The 26,979-nt window shown below is 47.3% G+C and overlaps 1 protein-coding gene across 2 annotated transcripts in view; it reads left to right on the top strand.

Moving 5' to 3' along the window:
- LOC135916681 (uncharacterized) overlaps positions 1–26,362 on the top strand; it is a 54,243-nt gene extending 27,881 nt beyond the window's left edge. Inside the window, exons 3-4 of one of the 2 annotated variants that reach the window (XM_065450131.1) lie at positions 19,988–20,043; positions 25,767–26,362. In XM_065450131.1, the coding sequence (XP_065306203.1) occupies positions 19,988–20,043; positions 25,767–26,027 (317 nt within the window). In that variant the 3' untranslated portion in view covers positions 26,028–26,362. The remainder of the gene's footprint in view (positions 1–19,987; positions 20,044–25,766) is intronic. The other variant, XM_065450134.2, reaches the window with a different exon arrangement.
- The last annotated feature ends 617 nt before the right edge of the window (positions 26,363–26,979 follow it).

Here is a 26,979-nt window from a genome sequence, read left to right as displayed (position 1 = left end):
GTTCTGTACCTACTCAGCCTCTTGAACATTACAGAGACGGTGCCGGTACCAAACTGAGACATTCTAATACGATCCAGGTTAGCCATTTATACTACAAATAGTGTATTTTGGGACAGATGAAATTGTACACTTTGCATACCCAACTACATATCCGTCTAACATTAATATGTGGTTTTGTGCGTTGACATATAACATTTGTAATAATAACTGAAGGCTTTCCTATCCCACATCGACTCCCAGTTACACTTGCCTAACACAGGTAAATGTACGTGAAGCTTTACGTGCGCAACAACAAAGTGGTGTTAGTTTAGCAGTTAATGAGTTTAAATCGTTCTGTGTAAACTTTCACATAACTTATTGTTGCGCTTAAGTCGTTTGTGCCACTTGCAGCGTTTCCGATAGCTCGCATCAAATTTATCTACACCCGGGTCATTCTCATTTTATCGCATTGCTGCTGAGCTATTTAGAGTGGTTTGCATCACTTCCCATTGCGAATGTCGTATCGTTTTCACACCGTCTCCACTATCAACTTCTGAACGCTTTTCAGTGCTTTTAAACGGTGGTAGCACTAATAGTCGCGCCATCCTGGGATACAAGTAGAGTTACTAAAGATCTCTTCACAATATTCTGTGCTATCTGTACAATCGCGCGGACAGCTTCTCAAACACTATTGCTTTCTGTGCTTTAATATCTTCAGGTATTTTGCAACTCCCGAGAAAGTACTGGACCTTTATTATGCACCTTTAGAAAACGCATTACGCATTAAGTTATACAAAAATAGTGCTTGTGCTTTTGCTTGCATATTCGTGTTTCGTGCTTTTTGCATTGCTGATCGCGTAGTGCGTCATTCCCTAAAATAAATAAAATGTGCTTAAGTAAGCACTTTACTCTCTCAAGTACTATCATGCACACTTTAAGACAGTAATCGTCATCTATCTAGCGTGCAACTTCCTCTGTCTAAGCTTTCACGTTACGAATGGTATGCGCTTCGCAGGGTGACGTAGCGTTCCGGAGAGGAAAGTATCGGGTGCGCAGCGTGAACTAAAGGAAGGGCACGCAATATTGATTATGATCATCATGTTAGGCCGAGGTACACAAGTTTGAAACGTGTAAAAGTTCTTGATAGCTTATTATTCCAGTGATTCTCTCTCAAATACATATAAAGGGACACTATTCTCAGATGAATCCTCTTAATCTTTCAAAAGTAGCGTCATTCTTAGATCGTTCGGCCAACCCCGCTTTCCCCGGCGTTTCCTCCTCGCCGTCTCCTGTCGCCGCAGCCTTCTCCGCTCCACCATTTGCCTATCCGTGTCACATGAAAGCACGCGTTGGGCTGTTGTATATTTTTTGCTTTCCAGCGCGCTCCGACCGCCATTGTCGACCCAGTGCGACGAAAGTATGCGCATACCGATTGATCGAGTGCGTGAGCGGACCAAACCAAGTGTGTTAGGGACGAGAACTCCATTCTGATGCCGTGCTGCAGCGCCTTCGGTTGTCGCATCCGACAAGGCGCGTGCAAAATACTGTTTTGCAGACCATCCGGCGAACGCAACACACAAAGAAAATCGTGGATGCATAGCGTCTGGCGGGCTGACTTCTAGGAGGTTGCAAAAAGCGCACGGTTTTGTGAAGTGCCACGGCTCTTCACTACCTCTTATTTTAAACCTTGTTTACTCCTGCCTCTTTAAAAAAAGTGCTTGAGTATGTGTCCATGCTGTGCGTGGTTTTTAGCCCGTTTAAGTTTACTTTTTTACAAGGTGCTCTCTTTGTTTCATAGGAGTTTTGCACGAAAATGCTCGCAACCGCAGCGGTCGTGTGACATAGAAGCAACTTTATTCAGGACATTTTTTCAGCTGCACCAGAAGTTGGCACATTGTCGACCAGTTGATGTTCGCCTCGATGTCAGTGACGGAAACTTGAAGATGTTGTGGATGTCGCGAGGTCACATTACAGTAGGCAAGGCAGTGACACTGGTTGCAAAGGGGTTAAATTTTTGTTAAGGTAGAATAGGCAAGCGATAGAATGGAAACTATCTACAAGGACATCAAACTACGAGACAAAAGTTAGAATTTTGGTCTTCTTTCTCTTACCCGAATCTCCAACGGCCCTGCACGCATCTAAAAGCATCCCCAACATCCTCCTTGCCCCATCGTTCGTCCAATCACACTGCAGTGCGCGCAGTGTGCACACAACGGGGCTCCAGGGTGACACTATCCGGAGTTTCAATGCGTCAAGGCCGTTGCCACAAATCATTTGCAGTGCAACGATTCTCTTGTCTCAGAAGCTCGCGTGACACACTCCCACAAAGAAAAAACTTCCATGCGCCCTTGGGGCATCCGGTGCATTAACGGAATGTCTCGGAATGGTGTGGTTCAGCGGCGAGGGGTTGGCTTTAAAGCCACGGCACTGCTTCTGCGAACCGACTGGGGAAGCTCCGACTCACAGTCTACCCACTTACGCGCTCTTCGTAAACCGGGGCTCCCCCACCGCCATCTTGGTGTCGAACCACGCGTCTCTTCTGACCACCCCGCATTACTCTTACACGCAGCCGCCCGCACAAATAGCGCCGAACTCCACTCGACCCTTTTGCAAGGCTCACTAATGCTTACGAAGGCAGTGTTTCAGCTTCAATGTACGCCTGCACGTGTTAATTTGGTTTGTGGTGTTTAGCATATTTAACGTCCTGAAGCGAATGAGGCTATGAGTGAGGTCGTAATGTATGGCTGCGGATTACGTTATTTAGGTTACGTGGGGATGTTTAACGTGCACTTCGATCGTACAGTAGATGGGCCGGTAAATTCCTCGTTGGCATTCACGTAATTCACCTCGCACGGGCGCGGTAGCACTACGTCAGATTTTGGGTCCTGAGTGATTGTACTCATTTAATATATTTTATGTACTAGTTGTAACAATGTGTCATCATTTCGTATGATTGACTGCGCTTCCAGGTCACCAAAGCGGTAAATGAAACCCCAAAGCTAGAACCAGGGCTGGTCCTTGGGTTGGGGCTCCCCGAGACCTGTGCGCGCCAGGGGTGTTTAAGATCGGCTGTGCGTTGTCGTGTCGCGCACAGCCAATATTGTGTGCGAACACTGCGTGCGCTGCCTGCTTTATTACATAATCTCAGGTGCTCTCCTAAGACCTCTGTTAGCGGTTACATGTGCCGTTCGGGAGCAGTAACAGAATCATCAATCGTCGCGACCAAAAAAGCACCTTGCAACGATAAAAGCGCCCTGCCGTGCGAGAAGAATGACGGAACGCCAACGAGGAATCTGCGAATACGGGCCCCTTGCATTTCGACTCTATCTCGGCTGCTACCGGACGCGTCCTCGGTATTGGAGGGATGAGCAGCGTCTACTCGCACGTTTTGTGTAGGCTGCAAAGGAAAACAGGCCCCTGATATAAAGGATGAACATTGTTACTGCTTAACATTAACGTTTTTATGCGTCCGATCAAGTGAATGGCTATTGCGTGCGTTATATGCACTGTATACGTTGCCTTCCATCTCTTGCGAGAAATAATTTCGCGGTTTTTGATTATAAAGTGCTGATGGAGTTGCCGTGGAAGCAGCGCGCAGAGCAATTATGTAAGTTTGACAATAATTAATGCATCTGTTGCAGTTCGCTTTAATAATTAATCCTTCTTTGTCCTTTGGGTTTCATTGCTTGTGCGAGCCTGACAGTTCAGTGGACTGTCTGTATTTGTGCCGTATACTTTCCTTATCTCCAAGACTGCGATAAGCACCTTTATTAAACCAATTTCAGGACTGTTTGGTCCTACAGCGGTATTGTTCACTCTGTCTCTATACCCGCTGCGGTGGCTTAGCGGCTATGTCGTGGCGTTGCTAAGCACGAGGTTGCGGGATCAAATCGCGGCCGCAGCGGTCGCATTTCGATGGGGCGAAATACAACGCCCGTGTCCCGTGCATTTGGGGCACGTTAAAGTTCCCCAGGTCGTCAAAATTATTCCTCATAATGAAATCTTAGGTTTGGTTCATAACACCCTAGAATAATTTTTTTTCTCTGTAGTGTTCGAGTTAGAGGAACACTGCTTCCCTGCGAAAACTTACAACGCAAAAGAATACTGACGCATGCACTATACAAACATAAAATGAGCACTTCAACAAAAGTGTTATTTGTGCTAATGGAGGGGGGGTAATTATTTTTGGAACCTCTGTTCATTTTTCGCATCACGTTCGTTCTTGCTATGAAATTCCAGCCTCTTGCTCTGTAATAAATACAATAAATAAAAAATCAATTTCATATGCTGAGAAAACAACCGGTACGTTCGTTGTTCCCATTATCAATGCCGTCTACGTGTGAAAACGTTGCTCATGACTGCCAGAACCCACGCATCAGCTGCACAACATCTGTAAAAGACGCAGAGCAGAAGCAGCCCAGTTGCTAGGTGTTGCTCGCCCCCAGGCAGTTGGAATATTTCACGCGCCGGCCGAACAAAAGTATCCTGCAAATACCTAAATGGACCTACGAAACCACGTTCACATATATTCAGCAGTAAAAACTTTAAACTCTGGTAATTACGCGCGTGTTTGAGCACACCGCATGCCTGCGTCGCGCTTCAGCAACACGAGCTCTCAACCTTCGGGCGCTTTACACCTCAAATAATGATCCTTTTCTCTATTCTATTCCGCAACTACAGCATGGAATTATTGAGGCCGTTTACTGACTGATGAGGCAAAATCTCTCCTCAAAAGCTCCTCCGCAGGGCTCGAACGAAGTTTTCCGTGGATTTCCTCCGGTAGCGTGTTAGCCGTCGCCTGCTGCGGCAGGGTCGGCATAGGCGGCGCCACTCTCGAGGCCGCGCTGAAGCGCCTTAAACTTCGTAAACTAGTGCCACGCTTTGAAGCATGCCACCTCCTCCTCGCGCGCTCTGGCATAGGCCGACGCCGCGTCGCTATTGGCCTAATAGCATCATGTGGGCCCTCGCGCCGTACATCAGCGCCATTTTTGCTCGAGAAGCGTCTACGGAGTGCCGAGGAGCTCATGTTGGCGCCGCTGCTGCGCTCTAGCAGTGTAGGGGGCGCTACGGTCTAGGAGGGAGTAAGGTTCCTCTATAATTTCCAAGGTAGCGACATCTGCCGCGCGCGCCACCTAGGAAGTTCCTGTAGCAGACGGCGCCCACGCTAAACCGCGGCGCCGCGGCATTCGTGAGGTGAAACAATATCTGCATACGCGCGGAAATAAAACCTACTCGTGCCCGATTGTGGCGAAAAACGAAAGAAGGACCCGAACTGCTAAATTTAGTCCTTTAATTTCAAATGAGTGCTCCAAGAAAATAGCTCAAGAGAGCGTAATGAGGGCTTGATCGCCTCGATTCCGCGTGTTTACATTTCGTTCGTTTGCACTCAATCACCGCGCGAGCCTTGGTGATTGCTTACGCTTAATCCCGTATGCTCTGTGAAATCTTTTGCATGTAAGTGTGCTGCGTACACATAGCGGTTGCATTGAACGAAGAAGTGTAAAAATGAAGGCTGACAGTCGCTTGGACCGGAAAACTTTCAACATAACGTCGCTCAAACGTGCGATTCTCAAAGCGCGCGACCCTCATGGCAACTAAACAACATACTGTGTGTTTGTGGAAACGAGTGCGCCAACAGTCTTCTTGTCGCTGAGTGCGTCTGTCGTGTAGCGATTAGACGACGACTGTTGTGTCTTGTGGTTCAATGCTACGAGCCAGCGCAACTGTCGTGACATGATGAAGAGGCGGTATGGATCGTGTCTGCGTGTCTCCTCGATCGTGTTCGGGCTGCCAGCGCGATCTGATCTCGCGGCACACCAACATCGAGTGTAGTGTGTGCGCGTGTGTGAATGTGGTTGACTGTTCTCGTGAACCGTGCGACGTCGCCGCGTAAACTCGAATCATGACGCGCATTGTTGTGTTTATCCCTTTTCGCCTCCGTGCACCCCTAAAGCCCCGTAAGAATTAGACGGCCCTTATACGAAACGCACGCGGATTGACCCAGTTATTACTGCACTGTGTTTTGCTGGCAATACGCGTGTATCACTTGTGGCGTTTTTCTTATCTTCATTTGCAGTTGTGTGTTTTTCATCAGTAAAATGGCATTGCCGATTACTGAAACATCTTCGAGTGTAAGGGAAACTTGGAAGGAACGAGCTCGCAGCTGTATGTAATGTACTTTGATATACTGTATTACGCTTTATTATTTGACGGCCAGTAGCTGTGGCTATGCAGTATTCGTTTTTAAAAACAGAGTAATGCAGGCACTTAGCAATATATTTATTCACATATGCAATGCACAAAATACAAATAGCATATTGAAAATTACATTTTGGACATGCTGTAAAGCGCAGTAAACAACGCGCGCACAAACAGAGGAAAGTGTAAAAGTAGAATTCGCTGCTGAATTTTATTTTTTATTGCACGTAACGCAATGTGGATATTTGTCAGCGAGTTAATGCGTTTCTGCCCCACTATTTACTTGCATGCTAGGTCATACTGCACTTGCTAAGTCAACGGGCTCGTAATGCACTAAAATCAGTAATATCCACAAACTTCGGCCGTCAACATTCATGCGCGCGAATGAAATAATACTGCAGCTCTGCACACACAGGTGTATACTTTCTCTCCCACATTCGTATCGCTCTCCGTTACTTTTCTCGCATAGTCGTGCAGTTACCGATGGTTCAGTCTTTCCGTCCATTTCTATGCAACCAGAATTACCTTCTGGTTAGGTTTTGTTTGCTGCGCGGGATGCAAAATAACTTCTTGTCGTCCTCCGTCTGATCTCGGCACGCATCCGCACAGCAACAAGGCATTTCGGTCGTTCGCATCCTAGGTCATACCGATCTATTCAGCGGGCTCACAGCGAACTAAAATAAATAATCTCCACAAACTTCGGCCCTCAACATTCATGCACGCGAGTGAAATACTATCACCGCTCAACACACGCACGTGTATACTTTCTATCGCACCTTTGTATCGTTGTATGTTACTTGCCTCGCATAGTCGTGCTGTTACCGACGGTTCAAAGTCCGTCCGTGCAATTCTGTGCAACCATACTTTCGGTCTGGTTAGGCTCTGGTTGCCGCACGCGATGCAAAATAACTTCTTGTCATCCTTCGTCCGGTTTCGGCACCCAACCGCACACCAACAAGGCAATTCAGACCTCCCGGAACGAAATTATCGCAGCGATGTGCAAAGCACAACAGGCTAAACGCGCGCTCTTCGCCCGGCGCGCAGGAACTTTCATGGCGGCAAAGGGGGGGAGCAAGGTCACATGTCATCGATCAGCCTATCGCAGGCGTTGTCAGCTGGATCAAAGCCTGGCGGTACTTTTGAATGATTGAGGGACTTTAGGAGGGAGCGTGAAAGAGAGGAGAAACGAGGAGGAGTGAAGGCGGAGGAGGAGAGTGTCGCTACTTTACGAAGTTTAAGGGGTTTTAGGCCGCGCCCAGCGGGGCCGTGGGACGGGAAGTGGTTGGCGCTACTTTTAGACATTGATGGATAGCTAGATGGATGGATGTTATGAGCGTCCCCTTGTGACAGGGTTGCGCCACCACGCTCTTGTTATTTTATTGCCTAATGCCCTGCCAATGGTAAAGGGGCCCTGAAACAGTTCGGACAAATTTTGTAGACGCGTAGGGTACACCTAACGATAATAATTCGCACCACAATTTGTGTGAAGCGTATCATATTAAGAGAGCTGCGGATGATTACAAGTTACCCTCCTCAATAGTCATGCATTTTCTCCTCAACTCGTTCACCGAGTGATCGGGGCTAAGCTCCGCCTTCACTGGCTTTGCGTCATGATGGGACATCATGTCGTAGACTTCCGCTTCTCTAGAAGCGAGCACGCACGCGAAGCCTCTCCGAACTCTGTGCTTGGCAGTCGACCCCAAGCCAGGGCTATCGAAGCATCGTGCGCTGCGAGCATTCTGTCAGAGCGCCGAACGTGTCTGGTATTACGGTAACCACAGGCGAGCTGGGCGTTTCGACGGATGTGTGCAGGCATAAACTTAAACTGATGAAGGAACTTTAGCGTAGACGTACGTGAGCGGCCTGATCGGTCTGCACGGTCAAGCCACCTGTTGGTGCAGAGCTTAATCAGCCAAACAAAAGACTAATATTGCTAATACTAATACTAATATTACTATTATTAAACACTAATATCGTAAAACATTTTAAACATTTACAGAAAGAACGTGTTAACGATTACACTTCTGCGAAAAAATTTACACCAGCAGCAAAGAAGAATACATTTCGTTACTGCCATTGTGTGTGGTTGAGGTCTGTGCCACCAGGTGGCTGCACCGTGCAGACGATTGACCATTCACGTTTGCGCTTCTGCTCATCCCGTGAAACGGCATGGTCAAACGGCCATGACCTGTCCCTTTGCGCTTGCGTTTACCCGAATACCGGACTGCGAAACGCTATTGTGGTAGTACTCCTCCGGTGTAAAGTGACGGCTGCATACGCGCAAATCCTGGCGCCGATCGGATAGCGACGGTCCGATGCCCTGCAGCCAGACCCCTCGTCTGCTGCCTTGCAGAGGGACACGATATCGCAGCTTGACATATTGCTAGTCGCTACGTATGCAGCCTACAACGCAACAAAGTCGAATTATGGCGCTCGCGAAAAGACTGAGACCGACTCTAACCGCGGAGCTCCGGTCAAAATGAAGCACGTTGTAACACAATCAGACGACGTTTGCTGTGTACCGGAATTGTGCTTAAGTGTATTGAGAAATTGTTCTTGTGCATTCTCTTTCGGTTACTTTCTTTATACAAAAACAAGTTAACTAACACTCCAACTATTACGAACATTTGTTCACCATAAAGTTGAAAAAATTATTGATGGCGCATCCTGGGCAGCCCATCGGGTAGCTCGCCCTACTAACGTCATTGGGGCAAATGGCGTCACATGGATAGGGGCGGCTTAAAATTCAGCCGAGTGATGTGCTGTGATCGGCAGCGAAGTACATTTTTAAAACCTTATAATAAATTATATGCTATACGCGGAGCACTTTAATGCATCAATTAATGATCAGAAGGACCTACTATAACGACTTGGTACGTTTGTAGAAGAAAGTCAAAATCGTTTCAGGATCCCTTTAAAGAAGAAAAAAGAAAGAAACGGAAAAAAAGAACCCGCGATGAATTCCCATAACCAAACTTTCTCAACACCTATTGGAAACTTTGTTTTTGTACGCCTCCATTGTTTGTAGTTACCCTACTTCCACCAATTTTCCAATCGCCTCTTACTAATCTCTATTGCGGACATGTTTACCTTCCTCCTGCTCTCACTGAGCTTAAGGGCTTCAAGAAGCCCAGTGATTCTAAAGTCCACCGCCACGGACAGATATCTTCACATTCTACAAAACATGCTCCATCGTTTCCATAGCTTTACCGCAGCAAGCACACGCTTCATCGTTCTTAGTGCGTGTTCTAAGGCATCCTGATCTCGCTTCAAAAAGTAATGCGCTTCTCTTTGAGTTATCATAAATTGTTTCTTTCTGATTTTGTTTTTTCCTCTTACGCAGTTGCTCATGGCAGGTTTATTTTACATAGTCGCCATCCATGAGATTATTTCAGCCTCTCTGACCTTCCGCTTGACGTTCTTTGTTGATGTGTTTCTCCCCCTACAGGCCGCATGTTTGCTGGTAAGCTTCCTAGTTATTTTTCTCCACTGTAAATCAATGTTTCTTATGCGAAGCATATTACTAGAGCTCGACCCAGCTCCTCAGGTGCGGCGGTGTCGCCTTCAATACCACGTGACACCGTGACGTCATGACAGAGGAGAAACGGGGCTCCAACTCGCGCCGTCGCTCGCGGCGTCGCGGCGGTATATACACCAGAACACCGTGAATTCAAAGGGCGCCGCCATATTGATGAGCGCCGGTCGCGCCATCTATCCCAAGCGCCGCGAAGTAGCAGGCCTGGGCTGCCACGGCGGGAGATGCGACCCGGCGCGAAAGCGAAACTTGGGCTTTTTAGCTGGGCAGTTTCGCGTTTTTTCTAACCTGTCATTTTCGCTGTCTGGATTCTATCAAACTTCAAGACCTCATGCAAGTCCGCAATGGCCACACTGAGTGCTGTGCAGACTGCAGAAGCGAATACATCGGGTTGGTACGCTATTACGTTTATACAAACCGCGCGCTATATACTAGAACACGTGTGAGCTTTTTGGCACGTAACCTGTGAAGGAATTTACAGCACTGTGTTGGTGCCATATATTATTAAATAACGCATAACACTGTCATCTGCACTTTCAGTTTGGTCTTGTTTGTCATGGTCTCTACTGGGTTGGCCGCGTTTGGCAACCAACTGGCGAGGTCGTTTGACTGCCTGGTTAGCAGACGCCTGCCCTTCACCACCTGCACATTGAAAACAAAAAGATGTTATAGTAAGAAGGGCTGTAGTTCTTTCCCATGCCATCACTGTTGCGAAGATATAAAGTCCTCTCAAAATGAAATAGAAAATACACCAGGCCAATTGTATCCTGCAACCACTTAAGAGTACAACATTCAGAACAAAAGCCTACAGCACTCGAACAAGCAGCATATGATGCTAAACCTGCACTCATTGGAAAATGAGGTACTACAGTAGTTATAATGTTCAACTACATGTGCATTCAGAGCCCGTATAACAGGCCGAGCATGACAGATGCAGGTGTTGTACAGTTGCACAAACCATGAAAGGGCACGTAAAATTACCATCCCTACTTAAAGCTGCATCATCAGGACCCCTTTGGTACAAGACAACAACCGCACCTGCATTCCAAGAAATTAGCCCCACCAACTGCAGCTACCTGGTACCAGACCTGTTTCGCTTGTGCGAGGCCATCGGATTGTTGGCGCTCCCTTAGAAAAGAAAACAGTAAAAAAAAAACTAGTGAGAACGATCAAAATTTTGTTACAAAATAGAAGAATAATTAAGCACCTTATTTTCCTCGCCATATGAACGGAAATATTTTGCGCTTTGCCCCGCATAACAGCCCGCACGCAGTTTAGAGCTCAGGAGGCTCAAATGAATTCGTTACGAATGACACCTGCAACACCAGCTCGTAAAGGTAGGTGCGCTGCAAGAACACCTTCGGTGACGAGTAGTCGTCGTTTACGTTTTTGTGGACGCATGCTACGTGACGAGCAGACTTCGGTTAACTTTCACTAGCAATAACGCTCACCAGCAAGGCCTACAACTTGTCGTTCACACTTAATGGTCATTCCGTGCACCAGCTGCAAGTATCGCTAACCGCAAACTCAACTGTTCCGCTTAACCGTCGGGAGCTCTGCCTGAATGAAAACACGAAAAGGCTTGCCTTTTTGTTATAGCCAAGGCGAAGCACCGGCGCGGGATTCTGCTCTGTAGGCTTGTTGCCCAGAAAGTGCTCGGAGCAAACCTGCGTGTTACACGTATTACGTTCGTAGGGCGCAAAGTTGAACGTGGCACCAAAATATACACAGATCGAATACTCACTCGTACATTTTCACTGGGTTGGTAGTTCTTCCTATTCACTGCAGCTATCCACCGGTGGCGCAGCTTGGCATTCTTCGTTGCGGATGGAAATCGGCGCAGGCTGAAAACACCGCACCGGCACGATTCCCTACGTGTGTTGTGCTCTTCGCAAACAGCGCTAAGCGACCTGCTCCTTTTCCGCTGGTTGTTTTGGCATCCAGACACGACGCAATGATGCCCAGATGACTTCTTCTACTTTGGATCCGTGTGAACGGGCACATTTCCGCACTTTGGAGCCCTAGAGCTGGCGCTTGCCATGTCTACTGGTCGCCGGCGAACACACTTTGGCAGCCCAGTACAAAACGGCGCCGGTCGACCGGGCAACCCGGGTGCGAGAGTATGCGTTCGGTTAGTCTGGGTGCGAGACAAGCGTGTTCTGGTCTATAAGCAGCTGCGCTTGCCTCTGCTAGACACTCACGAGGTGAGATGCCTCCTGGAGACAGAGCTGCTCGTTGGAATGAGAAGCGAAGGTTGCGGCGTGCTCCGGAGACTGTTTCTAGGTGGCTTTGCTACGGCGCAGCGACTACGCGCCCCGCATCGGACGCGGTGAGCGTCGAGCAACGCAGCGTTCGGCGCGACAACGAAATGTGCGCCTGAGCAAGCGCCGCACGCCTGAGCCGACGCCGACGACACCGGCTTTTCTGCGACACGAGCTCCTTAACGCTGTCGCGTTAAAATAAAGGCTAGTATGCTTCGCATCCTGGGCTTAACCTTAGCTAAGCCACAGCCATTTTTTTCTGTACAAATAGCTCAACACTCTTCCAACCCATTTACTTTCTTTCATATTCCTCAGTCGTTTTTCATAATCAATTTTACTGTGACCTTCACTCACTTCAAAACTTGCCCAGCCCATATCACCGTGCACAGCTTCATTTGTAGTCTTACTTTGAGCGCCCAATGCGAGGCGTCCCACTGACCTTTGGTCGCCATCGAGTCCTGATTGCACCCCTGATATCAAGCAAACAACCGCCTTTTCAAAAGTAAGTCCTGGAACCATTAAACCTTTCCACATACCCCGGAGCACCTCGTACCTATTATAACCCCATAGCGCTTTGTGCTCCATTATAGTTGCATTTCGCTTCCCCTTATTGGATCTTGGCGTTGAGTGCCGGAGTTGGCCGAGTTTGAGGAGGATTTTGAGATCAAACTGATGGTTTATTTACATTATTTACAGCAATAACACAAAGTAATGAACAGTCATAAAGTCATCGATGGCCGGCCGCAAATCGGACGCTGCGGCCCGTGGCAAGAAGAACGAAAGAAATTAATGAATGAAAGAAATGAATGTCTCTTCTCCCTGTCTCTCGCTTTTAGCCCCTTCGGTCTCTCGGGGTCATGCCATTTTCGGCCAATCGTCGAGCCCACTCAGGTGTAATCCTTTTCCTCCAATGGTAGGCGCCCGTGCAAGTGCCGTCACATTCGGCCCATGGGGTCGCTCCAAGGGCTCCGCTGTCCGAGGGGAACATAATAAATACAAGCTAACGGATTCATTGACTGAACTATTAAAAATAGCCGGTTTATTAACACTGAAAAAGTAGGGCAAAGCTAGCACGGCTAAAGCTTTTGTTTGAATTTATTCATGGTGAGAAAACAATTCACACATCCGTACGAAATTCTTTGAGTTGTTCTAGGTTAACAGGCCACAAGCACTCTAGAACACCTAATGAATACACCTGTAACTCAAATTCCTTTAAATATTCAGATTTCCTTGAAAGAATTAGGGAACAGAATGAAATTAGTGGTGCTATTAATAACGCTTGATATTTAAATAACTTCATGACTTCGAGTTGCTTCATGATTTCAACAGTGCTCGGGACTCCAACAACTTCATGACTTCAACAGCGTTCGCTCGCAGCCTGCCCCTCGTTGATCATCGAGGAGGGAACAGCACGTAGACTGGCAAGCGAAGATCGAGCAACCAAGTACCGTAGTGCATGCCAGCCATAGGTTGGCAGTGTGGGAGAATACTTACACTCACTCACCTTAATTTCTCCAGGCCACGCACTCCTTCACGTTCACGCTCACCTCCACTCACACTCACAAGCACCCACTCACTCTCGCACTCACCTCCACTAACACTCACTAGCGCTCACTCGCACTCACATTTATCTCCACTGACGCTCACTGGCACTCACTCACACTCGCACTTACCTCCACTCACACGCACTGGCACTCACACTGGCACTCACCTCCACTCACACGCACTGGCACTTACTCGCACTCACATTTACTTCCACTGACGCTCACGGGCACTCACTCACACTCGAACTCACCTCCACTCAAACGCACTGGCACTCCCTCGCACTCACATTTACCTCCACTGACGCTCACTGGCACTCACACTCACCTCCACTCACACGCACTGGCACTCACTCGCACTCACATTTACCCCCACTGACGCTCACGGGCACTCACACTCACCTCCACTCACACGCACTGGCACTCACTCGCAGTCACATTTGCCTCCACTGACGCTCACGGGCACTCACTCACACTCGCACTCACCTCCACTCCCATGCACTGGCGCTCACTCGCACTCACATTTGACTCTACTGACGCTCACTGGCACTCACACTCGCACTCACCTCCACTCACACGCACTGGCACTCACTCGCACTCACATTTACCTCTACTGACGCTCACTGGCACTCACACTCGCACTCACCTCCATTCACACGCACTGGCACTCACTCGCACTCACATTCACCTCCACGCACTGACACTCACTCGCACTCGCATTTACCTCCACTCACGCTGACTGGCACTAACTAACACTATCACTCACCTCCACTCACACCCACTGGCACTCACTCACACTCACCTCCACACTCATTGACACTCACTCGCATTCGCACTCACACCTTTGAAATGAGTGCGAGTGAGTGTGAATGAGTGCACTCATGAGTGAGTGCGACAACCTATGGTCGCCAACTTGTCTGACAGGTCCGGGAACGTGGTAGACGCGCCCCTGCGCACCATAATTGGAAGGCGACGGCGATTGGATGTGGCAGGGGAACTCAAGTGAGGCCAAGAAAAGGGTCCGTATCCAACACCCTTTACTGTTACTCTTTTTACTGTGTTTCCATATATCTATTACCTTAGTTTATCCATATACCAAGATATTTATATTCTTTTACCCGAGGTATTTTTTGGCCCTGTATTGCCACTGTCTGTTCACTCTTTTCATTGTATACCATAATACCTGATTTTCTAACGCCAAATTTCAAACGTAAATTCTCGTCTTCCTGTCCACAGATATTAGCCAGACGTTGCAAGTCACTTTACTTGTTAGTTAGCAACACAATATTGTCTGCATAAAATAAACCAGGAAGCTGCTGCTCTACTACTATACCCGCTTGTTTGTATGAGATATTATGCCCGATATTATTTTCCTCTAGCCTCCTTCCCATCCTCACCATGTACATCATAAACAGCAGTGGGGATAAAGGGCACCCCTGCCTCAGTCCCTTGTTGGTATCAACTTTCTCCTCGCTCCTCATCCCTTCCCATTCAACGCCAACGGTATCTTCCAGGTAAATCTCTCTCAAAAGCTGTAGACAATCGTCGCCAAGCCTTCCCCTTCCAGAATATCCCACAAAATGTTGCCGTCTACATTGTCATACGCTCCTGTAATGTCTAAAAAGGACACATATAACGGTCTACTTTCTACTCTTGATATTCCAATACACTGAGTAAAATCAAATAAGTTATCATCCAAACGCCTACATATTCTGAAGACATTCTGAAATTCTCCCAAAATGCCTTTATTCTCTGCCCATGCTTGTGCTTTAACTTAAGTGTCTGCATTGATAACATGTATATTACCGATGTAATGGTCAACGGTCTATACGAGTGAGGGGTTTTGAGGCTAAACCCATCAGATCGATTTTGTGCGCCACAGCTTCGAGCGACGGATCGGGCCGTCGCTTGAAGAGATCGTTCGGTCTCGTCGCTCGATCGTTCGGTTTTGCAAATCTAGAATTCGTCACTCGTCGCCCGGAAGTGCTATGAGCGACTAGACAATAGCGCGAAGCCGGAACTGGATGTACGTTGCTCAAATACTACACTCTTAGGCAAAGTTACACCCTTTGGCTTGCCCCTTGTGCCACACAACAACAATCGTTATTTGCCTTGATGCGTTTCCTTTCTTTAACGCTGCGAGCCCGGAACTTTCCAGTAACGAACGCGTTATCGGAAGGGGCACTCCAAAGGGTGTAAACTGTTTTATGCTGATAACGCGCGTGCCGTTCGTTGCTGGAAAGTACCGGGCTCGCAGCGTTAAAGAAAGGAAACGTATCAAGGCAGGCAACGATTATGGTTGTGTGGCAGAAGGGGCAAGCCAAAGGGTGTAATTTTGCCTAAGAGTGTACCTATTGTCGCACGGAAGGAGCAAACAATTGAATTTCTATACGTGCAAGGATAAGGACATGCTGGAAGACCCTCAGAAATATTCTACGCTGCTTTTTACAGTAAAATACATCAACTTAATTGAATAAAGCACGTGTCAGGCTAGTTTCGGCGCCTATATTGCTGCCCTTATAGTGGCAACACCGGGGGGACGTCGCTAGAAGTGGACACTAGAAGTGGAGAAGGGGACGTCACATGGGGTGCACCTTGCAGGCGACGAGCGAACATGACAGCCATTTCGATCGCGTCGCTTGTCGCTGTCGCACGCAAGATTGCTTGCATGGGGATTATACTTTATTCTCAGATAGTGTTCCTGTATATGGTCCCGCAGGGAGCAGAGTTGCGCGTAACTTTGTCGGCACCGCTCGCACCGCAATTCACCGAGCGCTATCACGTGGTACAAAAATGATGTCAAATGTTCAACTGCGCCGCTGAAAAGCCAACTTTACGGGCTCGGCGCCGACTCGTTTCTGTCAGTTTCTGTCAGTGCCATCGAAATTGCAATCAGCGGACCGTCGAGCGTGCGTTGCACCGATCGGCTCCGGGTTGCAGGTACGGTATTAGACGATATTAAGTTAATGGCTTTGGTGAAGTGATACGAAAGACATCATTTTGAAACTTGTATTCCAGTATGACGGAGTGCAGCGCACCAAATCGCACAAACCGCACGGAAGGTGGCAAAGCTTTTTACGCGTTACCGTGCGGACGGACGAGACCGGCCAGTTCCGAAAGGGACCAGGATATGCGAGCCGCGTTCGCCTTGTTTACAGAGGTGAGTTCGGCTTGTGTACACTAAAGCAGAATTTATGTCGAGTAACACTCCTGTACACGCTGAAATGCGTACGTCTGGCATGAGAGGTTGTACACTTGTGCAATTTTTGGAGTATACGTGCAGCGCGACACAGATGCGGGACAAAGAATGGACACGTCCGTGTCGCGCTGCACATATACGCCAAGAATGTTAACTTGCCAACTCGCTCAATTCGTTTTGTTGCTTGTACGGTTGTTCTGACTATGCGGCTCCAGAAAAGTGTGTTCAGAGCAGAGTAAATACTAGCACGCACGATTTGCCCGCTGCACCCTGACTTCTCTCTGCTCCGGTTTTTTTTATTATTTTGTTGTCGGTGTTCTGATTTTTCATGTAAGGTCGATTAATGTACTCGTGCACATTGTTTTATAGTATGCAAAAACATCGTGCGCTCCCCCTGATGAAACAGCTGTGACGGCTTCGGCATTTACCATCCGCAATATGTTGCTTGTTCGATCAGCCTTAGTCGACGTGAGGAATGTGGAATTATTTTTATACGTTTAATAAGCGCTGTGTTATAGTAAATTAACCTGAGTAGTATGAAGAGACAAAGAAAAATGTGTTGTCATATGGCAGTATGACAGTCTGCAATGTGTGAATAATTACTCTGCAAGTTTGCCATCCTATATGATTAGTGCAATAAAAATAACCTCTTGTTTCTCTTAATAACTTGTTGCCTTTCCAGTGGCTCTGAATTCTACCCCAAAGGCTCCAAGAACCAGCACTCATCCCCTGCTGCCACAGCCATTGCTCATCCGTTCCCTTGTATGAAACAAATTTGATCTAGAAGCTCGTGTATCTTGAATATTTCTCCCCTCGCAGATTTGCTGCTACGAAGCAGCTGTTAAGTTTGCGGTATAATAGTAAAAATAACCTTTGCGCATGTGAACAATTGAAATGCGTTTAAATCTACGTGTCTGTACCGCATATATCGAAAACGTTCAGCAGCAGTGAATAATGGTTAGTGATGAATGACGGTCACGGTTAACGGTCACTGACGTAACTGCAGGCGCCATAGTTCTCTTGGACCCGCTGTGGTTGCTCAGTGGCTATGGTGTTAGGCTGCTGAGCACGAGGTCGCGGGATCGAATCCCGGCCACGGCGGCCGCATTTCGATGGGGGCGAAATGCGGAAACACCTGTGTACTTAGATTTAGGTGCACGTTAAAGAACCCCAGGTGGTCGAAATTTCCGGAGACCTCCACTACGGCGTGCCTCATAATCAGAAAGTGGTTTTGGCACGTAAAACCCCACATAAAAAAAATAGTTCTCTTGGCCACGATCATTATTCGTCTGGTTTCGGCAGCCAAAATGTGATCACATAATTGTCCACCACACGTGTGCGAAGTTTTCTCTAAACACCCTTTAAAACATTTCTTGCTTTCCGGCCTGCGCGAGAAAACTTCATACGCACGCTGAAAAACATCGCACCACTTTTGGTTGCACTGTCATGCGCGTTCATGTCATGAGCTGTTCGAGCCACGGGCGTAGTCAGGCTTTCATTTCGAGGGATCGAGAGGGGTCTTACTCCTTATGTGTACGTTCGTGCGTGTGTTTGTATAAGTGCGTCCATATATATATATGTACATACAAACGAAACATTTCGGGGGGTTCGCACTCCTCCGGCTACGCCAATCGTTCGAGCGTAGCCTGCATTAAAAAGTGTCATCTTGCTCAGCGCTTGCGAATAATTACCGTGTGTAGCTCGCGACGAGCAGACAAAAAAGCAATTGGAACACCGCGCGGCATTTGCCTCCTGCGCGCTCGAGGAGTTGTTTCACTGCAGAGCTGGGAAACAACGGTGTACCTATGCCCAACAGGTGCACTACTCACATTTACTTTAAGAGTGCTCCTAACGCCATGCTGCGGTTACTGTGTCGTTGCGCTGCTCATAGTCACAAGATATCAATATAGATGGCAGTACCGCAGTGCTGGCGGCACCTACAGACGATTTATTTGAACGCGCGTGCGCAATATAAGCGCACAGCGGCAGGCCCGGCAGGCTTCATCCACCATTAGAAAAAGGTCAGTAAAACGACACAGTGTATACTGCGAGCCCGTCGATTACAGTTTTATTGTATTCACTTTATATTTTTTTTTGCAAGGAACAGGAGCACTGTGTGCCGGAGTATTCCTCTATAAAGCACGGGAAGTCGGGACATTTAATATAATTTGTCAGCTTCACCACCACGCACGCCGTGCAACGTGATCTTAATTCAAATGTACTGCATTGAAAGTGCGACCTAGTGATGTAAAGCTATCTGTAAGATAACCATCGTTGATATTGATCGCATGACGAAGCTGTCTCCAGTTAAAAAAAAGAAAGGCACTGATAGTATTACCGTATTTCGTTATCGACAGTTTTGAACTCTCGGCTAGCGATATGACGAAACATCTTGCGATAAGTAATTATCGGTAACGCTCAGATGACGCATTTTCTCGTCAATTCTTTTGGTGAACAAGTTGAATTATTTCTCTTTGCAGTCAAAATTGCAATATAGCTTATGTTAGTGCTCAAAACTCAGCAGTGTTACAAGATATCAACGAAATAAGTCATCGTTTAGCCGTGCAACGTCTTTCAAATCGGCCACAAGGTGTCACTTGGTGAAACCGCATATTTATTATTTTATTTTTATTTTTTTATTTATCATACCCTCAAGGTACGGTTGTACATTGCAGAGGGGAGGGGCAAAGTAAGTAAATACAGAGGCAAATCACAAAATAAGAAAGGAAGGCAAACAACATGGCAAAAAAACATCGTATACAAAATAATAATGGTAAAAAGAAACTTGTGAGCGTGGCAAAAATGCATGGCATAACAAAATAAAGAAAGGAAAGAACATACGATATAAAAATACAAGCCAAAATGTAAAAACAATGACATAAAAGCAGTTATTATACAGAACAAGCAAACGCAACAATAATTTATAACATGAAGCTTTGAAGTGTGCTTTTAAAGTTATTGGTGTCAATAATGCTTGTAAGTAATGCGGGTAAGTTATTCCAATCTTTGCTCGTTTGGGGAAGAAATGAATATGAAAAGCCGACGGTGTTGCAGTGCGGAATGTTTACCTTTTGGCGGTGGTCTAAGCGAGATGAAATGTATGGTGGGGGTTGGACAAAGATAGAACGTAAATATGTGTTGTGGTAGTAGATTTTATGGAAAAGACATATGCGAGATAGTTTTCTACGGGTTGATAACAGCGGGAGGTGAAGGAGAGCTTTCATGTTAGTGACACAATGAAGGCGTTCTAATATTATCGTCTATGTCTTTGCAGCCGTATTCTCCAGGCACCGTATTTTAGAGGAAAGAAGCCATTTACTCGATCTCATGGTAATTTTTGTTTACACGCATTGCTGTACTTCTGTGTTCCATTATGCTCAATGTAATTTCCTTTCATAGACAATGTATAAATTCTAATAACCTTTCTTTTGTGTTCTATACTTGAGTTCGCTGCTTAAAGTGGTATATCAATGTACCGTGTATGGATTTGCTGCCTGCCAGGCGCTGCCGCTCAAGCCTTCAAAGGCTTTGGCAGGCCTGTATGAATGTACTGTTTTGATCATTGGCAATAAAGGTATTATTATTGTTATTATGCATGTGCCGCGTGCAGAAATGGCGCGATATTTGCGGCGCGCAGGGCGCAATCCAGGCACGTACCCAGGGGGGGGCCCGGGGGGGCCCGGCCCCCCCCCCCCCCCGATATCAAGTGGCATACCCCCCCCCCCCCTCCAAACCCACGCCACCACTCCTCACACATTCCTAAAGCGCCGTCAGATCAATGTTGAGACTTGGCAGCTGTTCGTCGGTCAGCATTATGCTGCCTTTATCACTCCTTTTAGATGGCGGTAGTTATCGGCATCTATTGTAATGTGAAGGACAGTTTTTTCAGATTCCGCACCCACGCGATTAAATCGTGATGCGTTCAGTTGTCACCATCTATTCAACCGTCACGCGCATAGCTGTTGCTTTTGTTAGTTCAACCTTTTTTGTTTAGGCTGATCCTGGGACCAGGAGAGGGATGCGGCTCTTACTCAGCTGGTCTGTACTCTCATGGAACGAGTTGCGGCCGGAGAAAACGCCAATTGCGTTTGACTTTTCCCTTTGCTTCATTATTTCCTTGAGTTACGGCTCGCCGCGCCGCTGGCAGATGCCCGGAACCATATACACGTGATATGGGTTAGATAAGGTGGGAAATAAAACAATGTGAAAGAGCGTCCATCACGAAACCCTGCAATAACCCATAAACGAGGTAACTGTCGCCCGTTACCTCGTCTGTTTTTCCCTAATTGTATAGCACTTTTCGTGCAAAATTGGCAACTGGAAACAAAAATCGCAAGGGGTTGAGAAATTAAACGAAATTCTAAGGGAGAGAGCCAAGGCAACAACCAAACTGCAAGCAAAAGTGAATAATAAAATAGTTAACCGTTGTTCATGAGACTATTTATGGATCAACATCTTTTCATTTAAAAAGGAAGTAGAGAAAACGCCGCCGGAAGTGGAGAACAATTACTTGTTTTGAATGACGCTTCTACAGTTATCAGTCGAACCGCCTCACGTAGCCACTTCTCTGCTGTGCTCATCTGGGTGTCTTTCTAACCTTTCGTGGTGAGCGCAGTACGTCCAGAATCGCTGAGTCCTACGCTCTACGCGGTTGTATGGGCTGGCGGTCGCACAGCGTTACGCAGTTCGCGCAACTGTCAAAACTGATCAACAAGGCGAAAGTAACTGATATTCGAAACTATAACACGAGAAACACTGAAGAAGCCGTAAAAAATGAACGCAGCCTGAAATCAGTAAAAACGAAACCTGGCATAGGACAAACCATGATGTATGCACTAAAAGATAAGAAGGATAATATCATCAGCAATCTCGAAGATTTAGTAAAAGCAGTGGAAAAATTCTAAGCTGACCTGTATACAGTAACCGGAGGAGTCACGATACCTCACTTAGAAACAGTAATGAACAGGATACAGAAACTCTCCGATAACTAGCGATGAGGTCAGAAGGGCCCTGCAAGACATGAAACAATGAAGAGCGGGAGAAGAAGGTGGAATAACAGTCGATTTAATCGAAGATGGAAGAGACATAATGCTTGGAAAACTGGTGGCCCTTTATACGAAGTGTCTATCGACTGCAAGGGTCCCAGAAAACTGGAAGAATGCAGACATTATACTAATCCACAAAAAAGGAGACGTTAAAGAATTGAAAAATTATAGGACCATTAGCTTGCTCCCAGTATTATATAAAATATTTACCAAAATAATCTCCAACAGGATAAGGGCAACACTGGATTTTGTCAACCAAAGGAATAGGCTGGCTTCAGGAAGAGATATTTTACAGTGGATCACATCCATGTCATCAATCAGGTTATCGCGAAATCTGCAGAGTACAATAAGCCTCTCTATGTGGCTTATATAGATTACGAAAGTGCATTTGAATCAGTAGAGATACCAGCAGTCATAGAGGCACTACGTAATCAAGGAGTACAGAACGCTTACGTAAAAAGCTTGGAAAATATTGCTACATGCGTGTGGTATTTGTTTGTTTGAACGATCCGCGTGGGCGCCATCACTCCCGGAAGGAGGAGGAAGAACGAACTGGGCTCGCGCTGTGAATCTAACTGGTCAGCGCTGCAACCGTTGTTTAAATATAATCTGTAAATAGTTTCTCGTCTTACTGACTCGTCCTTCGCGTAAGAATATCTACAGAGGTTCTACAGCTACCTTAATTCTACACAAGAAAAGCAGGGAGATAACTATAGAGAAAGGGGTCAGACAGGGAGACACAATTTCTCCAAAGCGATTTTCTGCGTGCTTAGAAGAATTCAAGCTATTAAACTGGGAAGGCTTAGGAGTAAAGATCGACGGCAAATATCTCAGCAACCTTCGGTTTGCCGATGACATTGTTCTATTCAACAACAATGCAGACGAGTTACAACAAATGATTGGAGACCTTAACAGAGAGAGTGTAAGAGTGGGGTTGAATATTAATATACAGAAGATGAAGATAATGATAAATAGCCGGGCAAAGGAACAAGAGATCAGGATCGCCAGTCGGCCACTAGAGACTGTTTGAACCGCACCGATGGCACCGGCTGTTGGAATCTCAGCGCGGCCACCAGCTGTTGGAACCTCAGTGCTGACGCCCGTTATTGCAACTGGGTCGCAAGCCCCAAGGGTAGCGTTGGCCTGGCGGCCTGGGGCACACTGGAAGCATCCGAAGGTCCCAGCAAAGCATGAGGCGACTGCTAACAGAACAACTTGTTTATTCTAGCATCGCAAAGAGCGGGCGGTCAGGTCGACCGAAGTAGAGAGACGGGAGAGCACGTTACTCAACAGAAGAAATCGGAGCCTCTCTCCTGGCGTCCGGGGGCAGCTGCTCTTATACTCTCGGAATTGAGAGCAAGAGGGAAGGTCATGGGACGACACCACGTGACAGCGGCGACGGACGGACTGATAGACACGTTGGGACAAGGAGGTGACGCATCAGCCGGGCCGGCGCCGGACAGACCTCCTCGCTTCACACTGGGGGAGCTCCTCTCCCCGGCTGCCGCGCTTTGACAAGCGTGGGCACACACACACACACGCACACACAAAGACACGTGGCACTGAACATGCCGGGGCGCGCTCGCGGCCGCTCCGAACGGGCCAAAATGTCCGCCGCTTGGAACGAAGCTCCGGCGTACGTTGCATCCGCGCTGGCTTTACCGCGCGTCGTAGGCGAAACGTAACAAGACTGTGAAGGAGTACGTTTACCTAGGTCAATTAATCACAGGGAACCCTGATTATGATAAGAAAATGCAAAGAAGAATAAAAATAGGTTGGATCGCATACGGCACACATTACCAGCTCCTGACTGGAAGCTTAGCATTATTATTGAAAAGTAAGGTGTGCAATCAGTGCATTTTGCCAGCGCTGACATATGGGAAAGAGACTTGAGAGCAAGTTAAGGACCGCGCAAAGAGCGATCGAACGAAGATTGCTAGGCATAACGTTAAGAGAGAGAAAGAGAGCGGTTTGGATCAGAGAGCGAACGGGTACAGACGATATTCTAATTGACATAAAGAGGAAAAAATGTAGCTGGGCAGGTCAAGTAATGCGCCGGTTAGATAACCGTCGGATCAGTAGGGTTACAGAATGGGTACCAGGAGAAGGAAAACGCAATCGAGGACGACAAAACACTAGGTGGAAGGATGAAATTAGGAAATTCGCGGGCGCTAGTTGGAATCGGTTGGTCCAGGACAGGGGTAATTGGAGATCGCAGGGAGAGGCCTGCGTCCTGCAGTGGACATAGAACGTGATGATGATGATGATGATGATGATGATGATGGAGGCGGTGGGCCCCCCCCCCGAAAAAAAATCCTGGATACGTGCCTGGCGCAATCGGAACTAAATTTAGCCTCGCACGTGGCGTTCACAGAGGCATAGCTCGGCAGTGCGTTCGCACGTCCGAGCACGAATGGTGCCGTTTGAGAGAGCTCACTATGCCACAGTAGGCATAACTTGTCAAACTCAATCTGCTGCTCGTCGTAAGACCTACAATTTGTTCCAATTTTGCAACATGCACGCACTTTCTTGGAGAAGTTTAGCGCTTGTTCGGTTACGGCGCGCCTGCGTTCGGCACGCGTTTTCCAGAAGTGGCGTGAATAGACTCGGGCAGCGAGTCAGAGGGACATGCGACCCCTCTGACCACAGGTGGAACATGTCCGTCTCCGTAGGGAGCGCAAGCGCAGGAGCCTCAACCATTTAGGAGTGCGGCGGGCTCTAGCGGCGCAGGGCAGCCTCGGGCGCCACCAGCAGGGCGCGTAGGGGGCGAGGGGGGCAGTTCCGTCCTTTACCTTACAGCGCCCAAACACCCTCTACGAACCAAACGGGCACACTGCGAATAGGGAGGGAACCTGATTCCACAAGTATACATTTAAGACCTCCACTAGCTGCAACACAGGTTAGGCATGTAAGCATTCTAATGCATGACAAAATGTAACGTGTTTAATTTAATAGTTCAATTCTGTATCTTAGTGCCGATACACCCTCTGCAGCGCGCACAAAATATTTCACGTACCATAATGCAGCAGCGTGCCAGATACAAAATAGCCATTTTTTATTATTCTCGAATCTTAAAGTGCAATAAAAATTTGCTGCAGACACCAAGTACGTTATACGTCGCGTGAGTGACCTACACATAGCGTAAGGACAAGATATCATTACTTTAAGGCGCACGTTACAATTGCGAAATTGAAGCTTAAGACCAGTCCTAAATGCTTTCAACATTCTAAGCATGTGCTATGAAATGCGTTCATACCACTTTGAAGTTTTACAAAAGCGACCCGTAACAGGTCGCGCGGCTCTTAACTTAAACGCCAATGCATTTTTTAGCAGATTTTGAGAACGATATCTCTAACGTGCCGCTTTTATTAGAACTTTTCTTTTGGAATTTGTAGTGAAGTTAATGCCTGCCTCTATGGGGATAAGATTCTCAGCTTGCGATGTGAAGACTTATTCACATAAAATAAAATAAATCAAAGTGCACACTGATACTTAATCTCCACATATACAAAATCAACACATTTTTGAGAACTACGTTCCATTGCTGAGGTTTTTTTCGTTTTAATGAAGGTTCACCGTTGTTCCCCGCGAGCGTTCTTCATAAGTAAATGCACTTGTATTTAGGAGCTTGGGGGATGCGTATCGCTCCCTAAGCTGCTGTTATTGTTTGAGTCAGAACATATTACTTAAATGTTAAGGAAGAAGTAATAGTGACAGAGAGAGAGAGAGAGAGAGAATAACTTTATTGATTGTCCAGGATGGGGTCAGGGGTGGGGAAGTTTGGGAGTCCCTTCCCTCCCCCCTCAGAAATCGGCGAGGAGCTCCTGCTCCTTGGCGGTGGCCTCGACCATCCGGACAGCCCGGTACCGAGTCTCGGCGTTCGAGCTGAGCAGTTCCGTCTCCCACTGCTGCGTTGTAGTTTTCATTTTTCTTGCTTTTTGTCTGTGGTGATGATTGCAGGGCAGGCCCACAGTATGTATGAGATGTTCTTCTCTGCCCATGGCGCAGGTTACCGTGTCCTGTGCAGCCTTGCACGTGACACAGACGTTAAAGTTCCTGACTACGAGTCGTACCTGCGGTGGAAACGGGGCGAGGTGGACGGAGGAGCGGCAACGCAACCGTCGTCGTCTTGGACACACAGCCCGGAAGAAGACAGGGGTGACGGTTCGTCACGTGTCGTCAACCTTCACACGAACACATCGCAGGAGGGTTCACGACACACTGCGCGCAAATAGGCGCACCCGCAGAGATTTTAAAGCACGGACTTAAAACACACACGTAATCTTACATATGCTGCAGCTCTTACTCGGTCTGCGACATGCGAAATGGAAAGCGTTGAGAGAACAAAATCCGTGGAACACTGAACAATGGGCAAAAAATAGCTTCGTTATTTGTGAATGAGCGACGGTTACTGGCAACGCGAAGGCCAAGGAGATCTCCGTACATGCCAGGCTGGGTACCCGGGGAAATGAACGGTTCTCTGTCTGGCCTTCTTGTAAGTTCTAACGGCTCCCGTTTCTCTTCATGTGCAAAAATTAACTATATAGAAAGTATGCCCATTAGTGGAATAGGAAAATAATAATGTCACTAGAGGAATCTAAGCACTCGCAATGAATTTAGAGAAAGCTTGGCAAATAACATGTACAACTTTCTTTGTTAAAGACGTCAGTTTCACCCGCCGCTCTAGCTTAGTGGCTATGGCGTTGACTTCCTGAGCACGAGGTTGCAGGTTCGATTACGGCCGCATTCCGATGAGGGTCGGAATGCAAAATTCTGACAGGACCCATTTTACGATGACGGCTGACGTTAAGCAATCAACAATATGTAGTTATGAACACACATCTTGGAGACGACGCTCTGATGACTGATAGACCTGCATCACCGCGCCTAATGAGCATGCTCGCATTTCCGGAGTTTTACTTGACGCCATATTACTTGTAGTTCTCTGGATATATTCGAACACGGCGGGAAGAACCTGTACCATAGTTACCTACTTCGCCTCTTTCCAAACTATAGTTTTGTGGAAGCAGGGGTGAACACCCTGTAAGAGCGCATATTGAGCGACTAAATTCTCCCAGATTGAATGCCTGGAGGCGCGAAAAACTTTAGTCTCTCAATGTGAACGACGTGTTTTTATATCCTTTCATGTGTTAGAACACACCAGCTAAGCGAAGCGCCGTTGCGCATTTTTTTTTCTGTTCACCGTGCACAACATGCAAAG

Source organism: Dermacentor albipictus, chromosome 4 (assembly GCF_038994185.2).
Source record: "Dermacentor albipictus isolate Rhodes 1998 colony chromosome 4, USDA_Dalb.pri_finalv2, whole genome shotgun sequence".
In the NCBI taxonomy this organism is placed as follows: Eukaryota; Metazoa; Arthropoda; class Arachnida; order Ixodida; family Ixodidae; genus Dermacentor; species Dermacentor albipictus.
The sequence above is the reverse complement of the archived record's forward strand: the minus strand, read 5'-3'. Positions and strand labels throughout refer to the sequence as shown.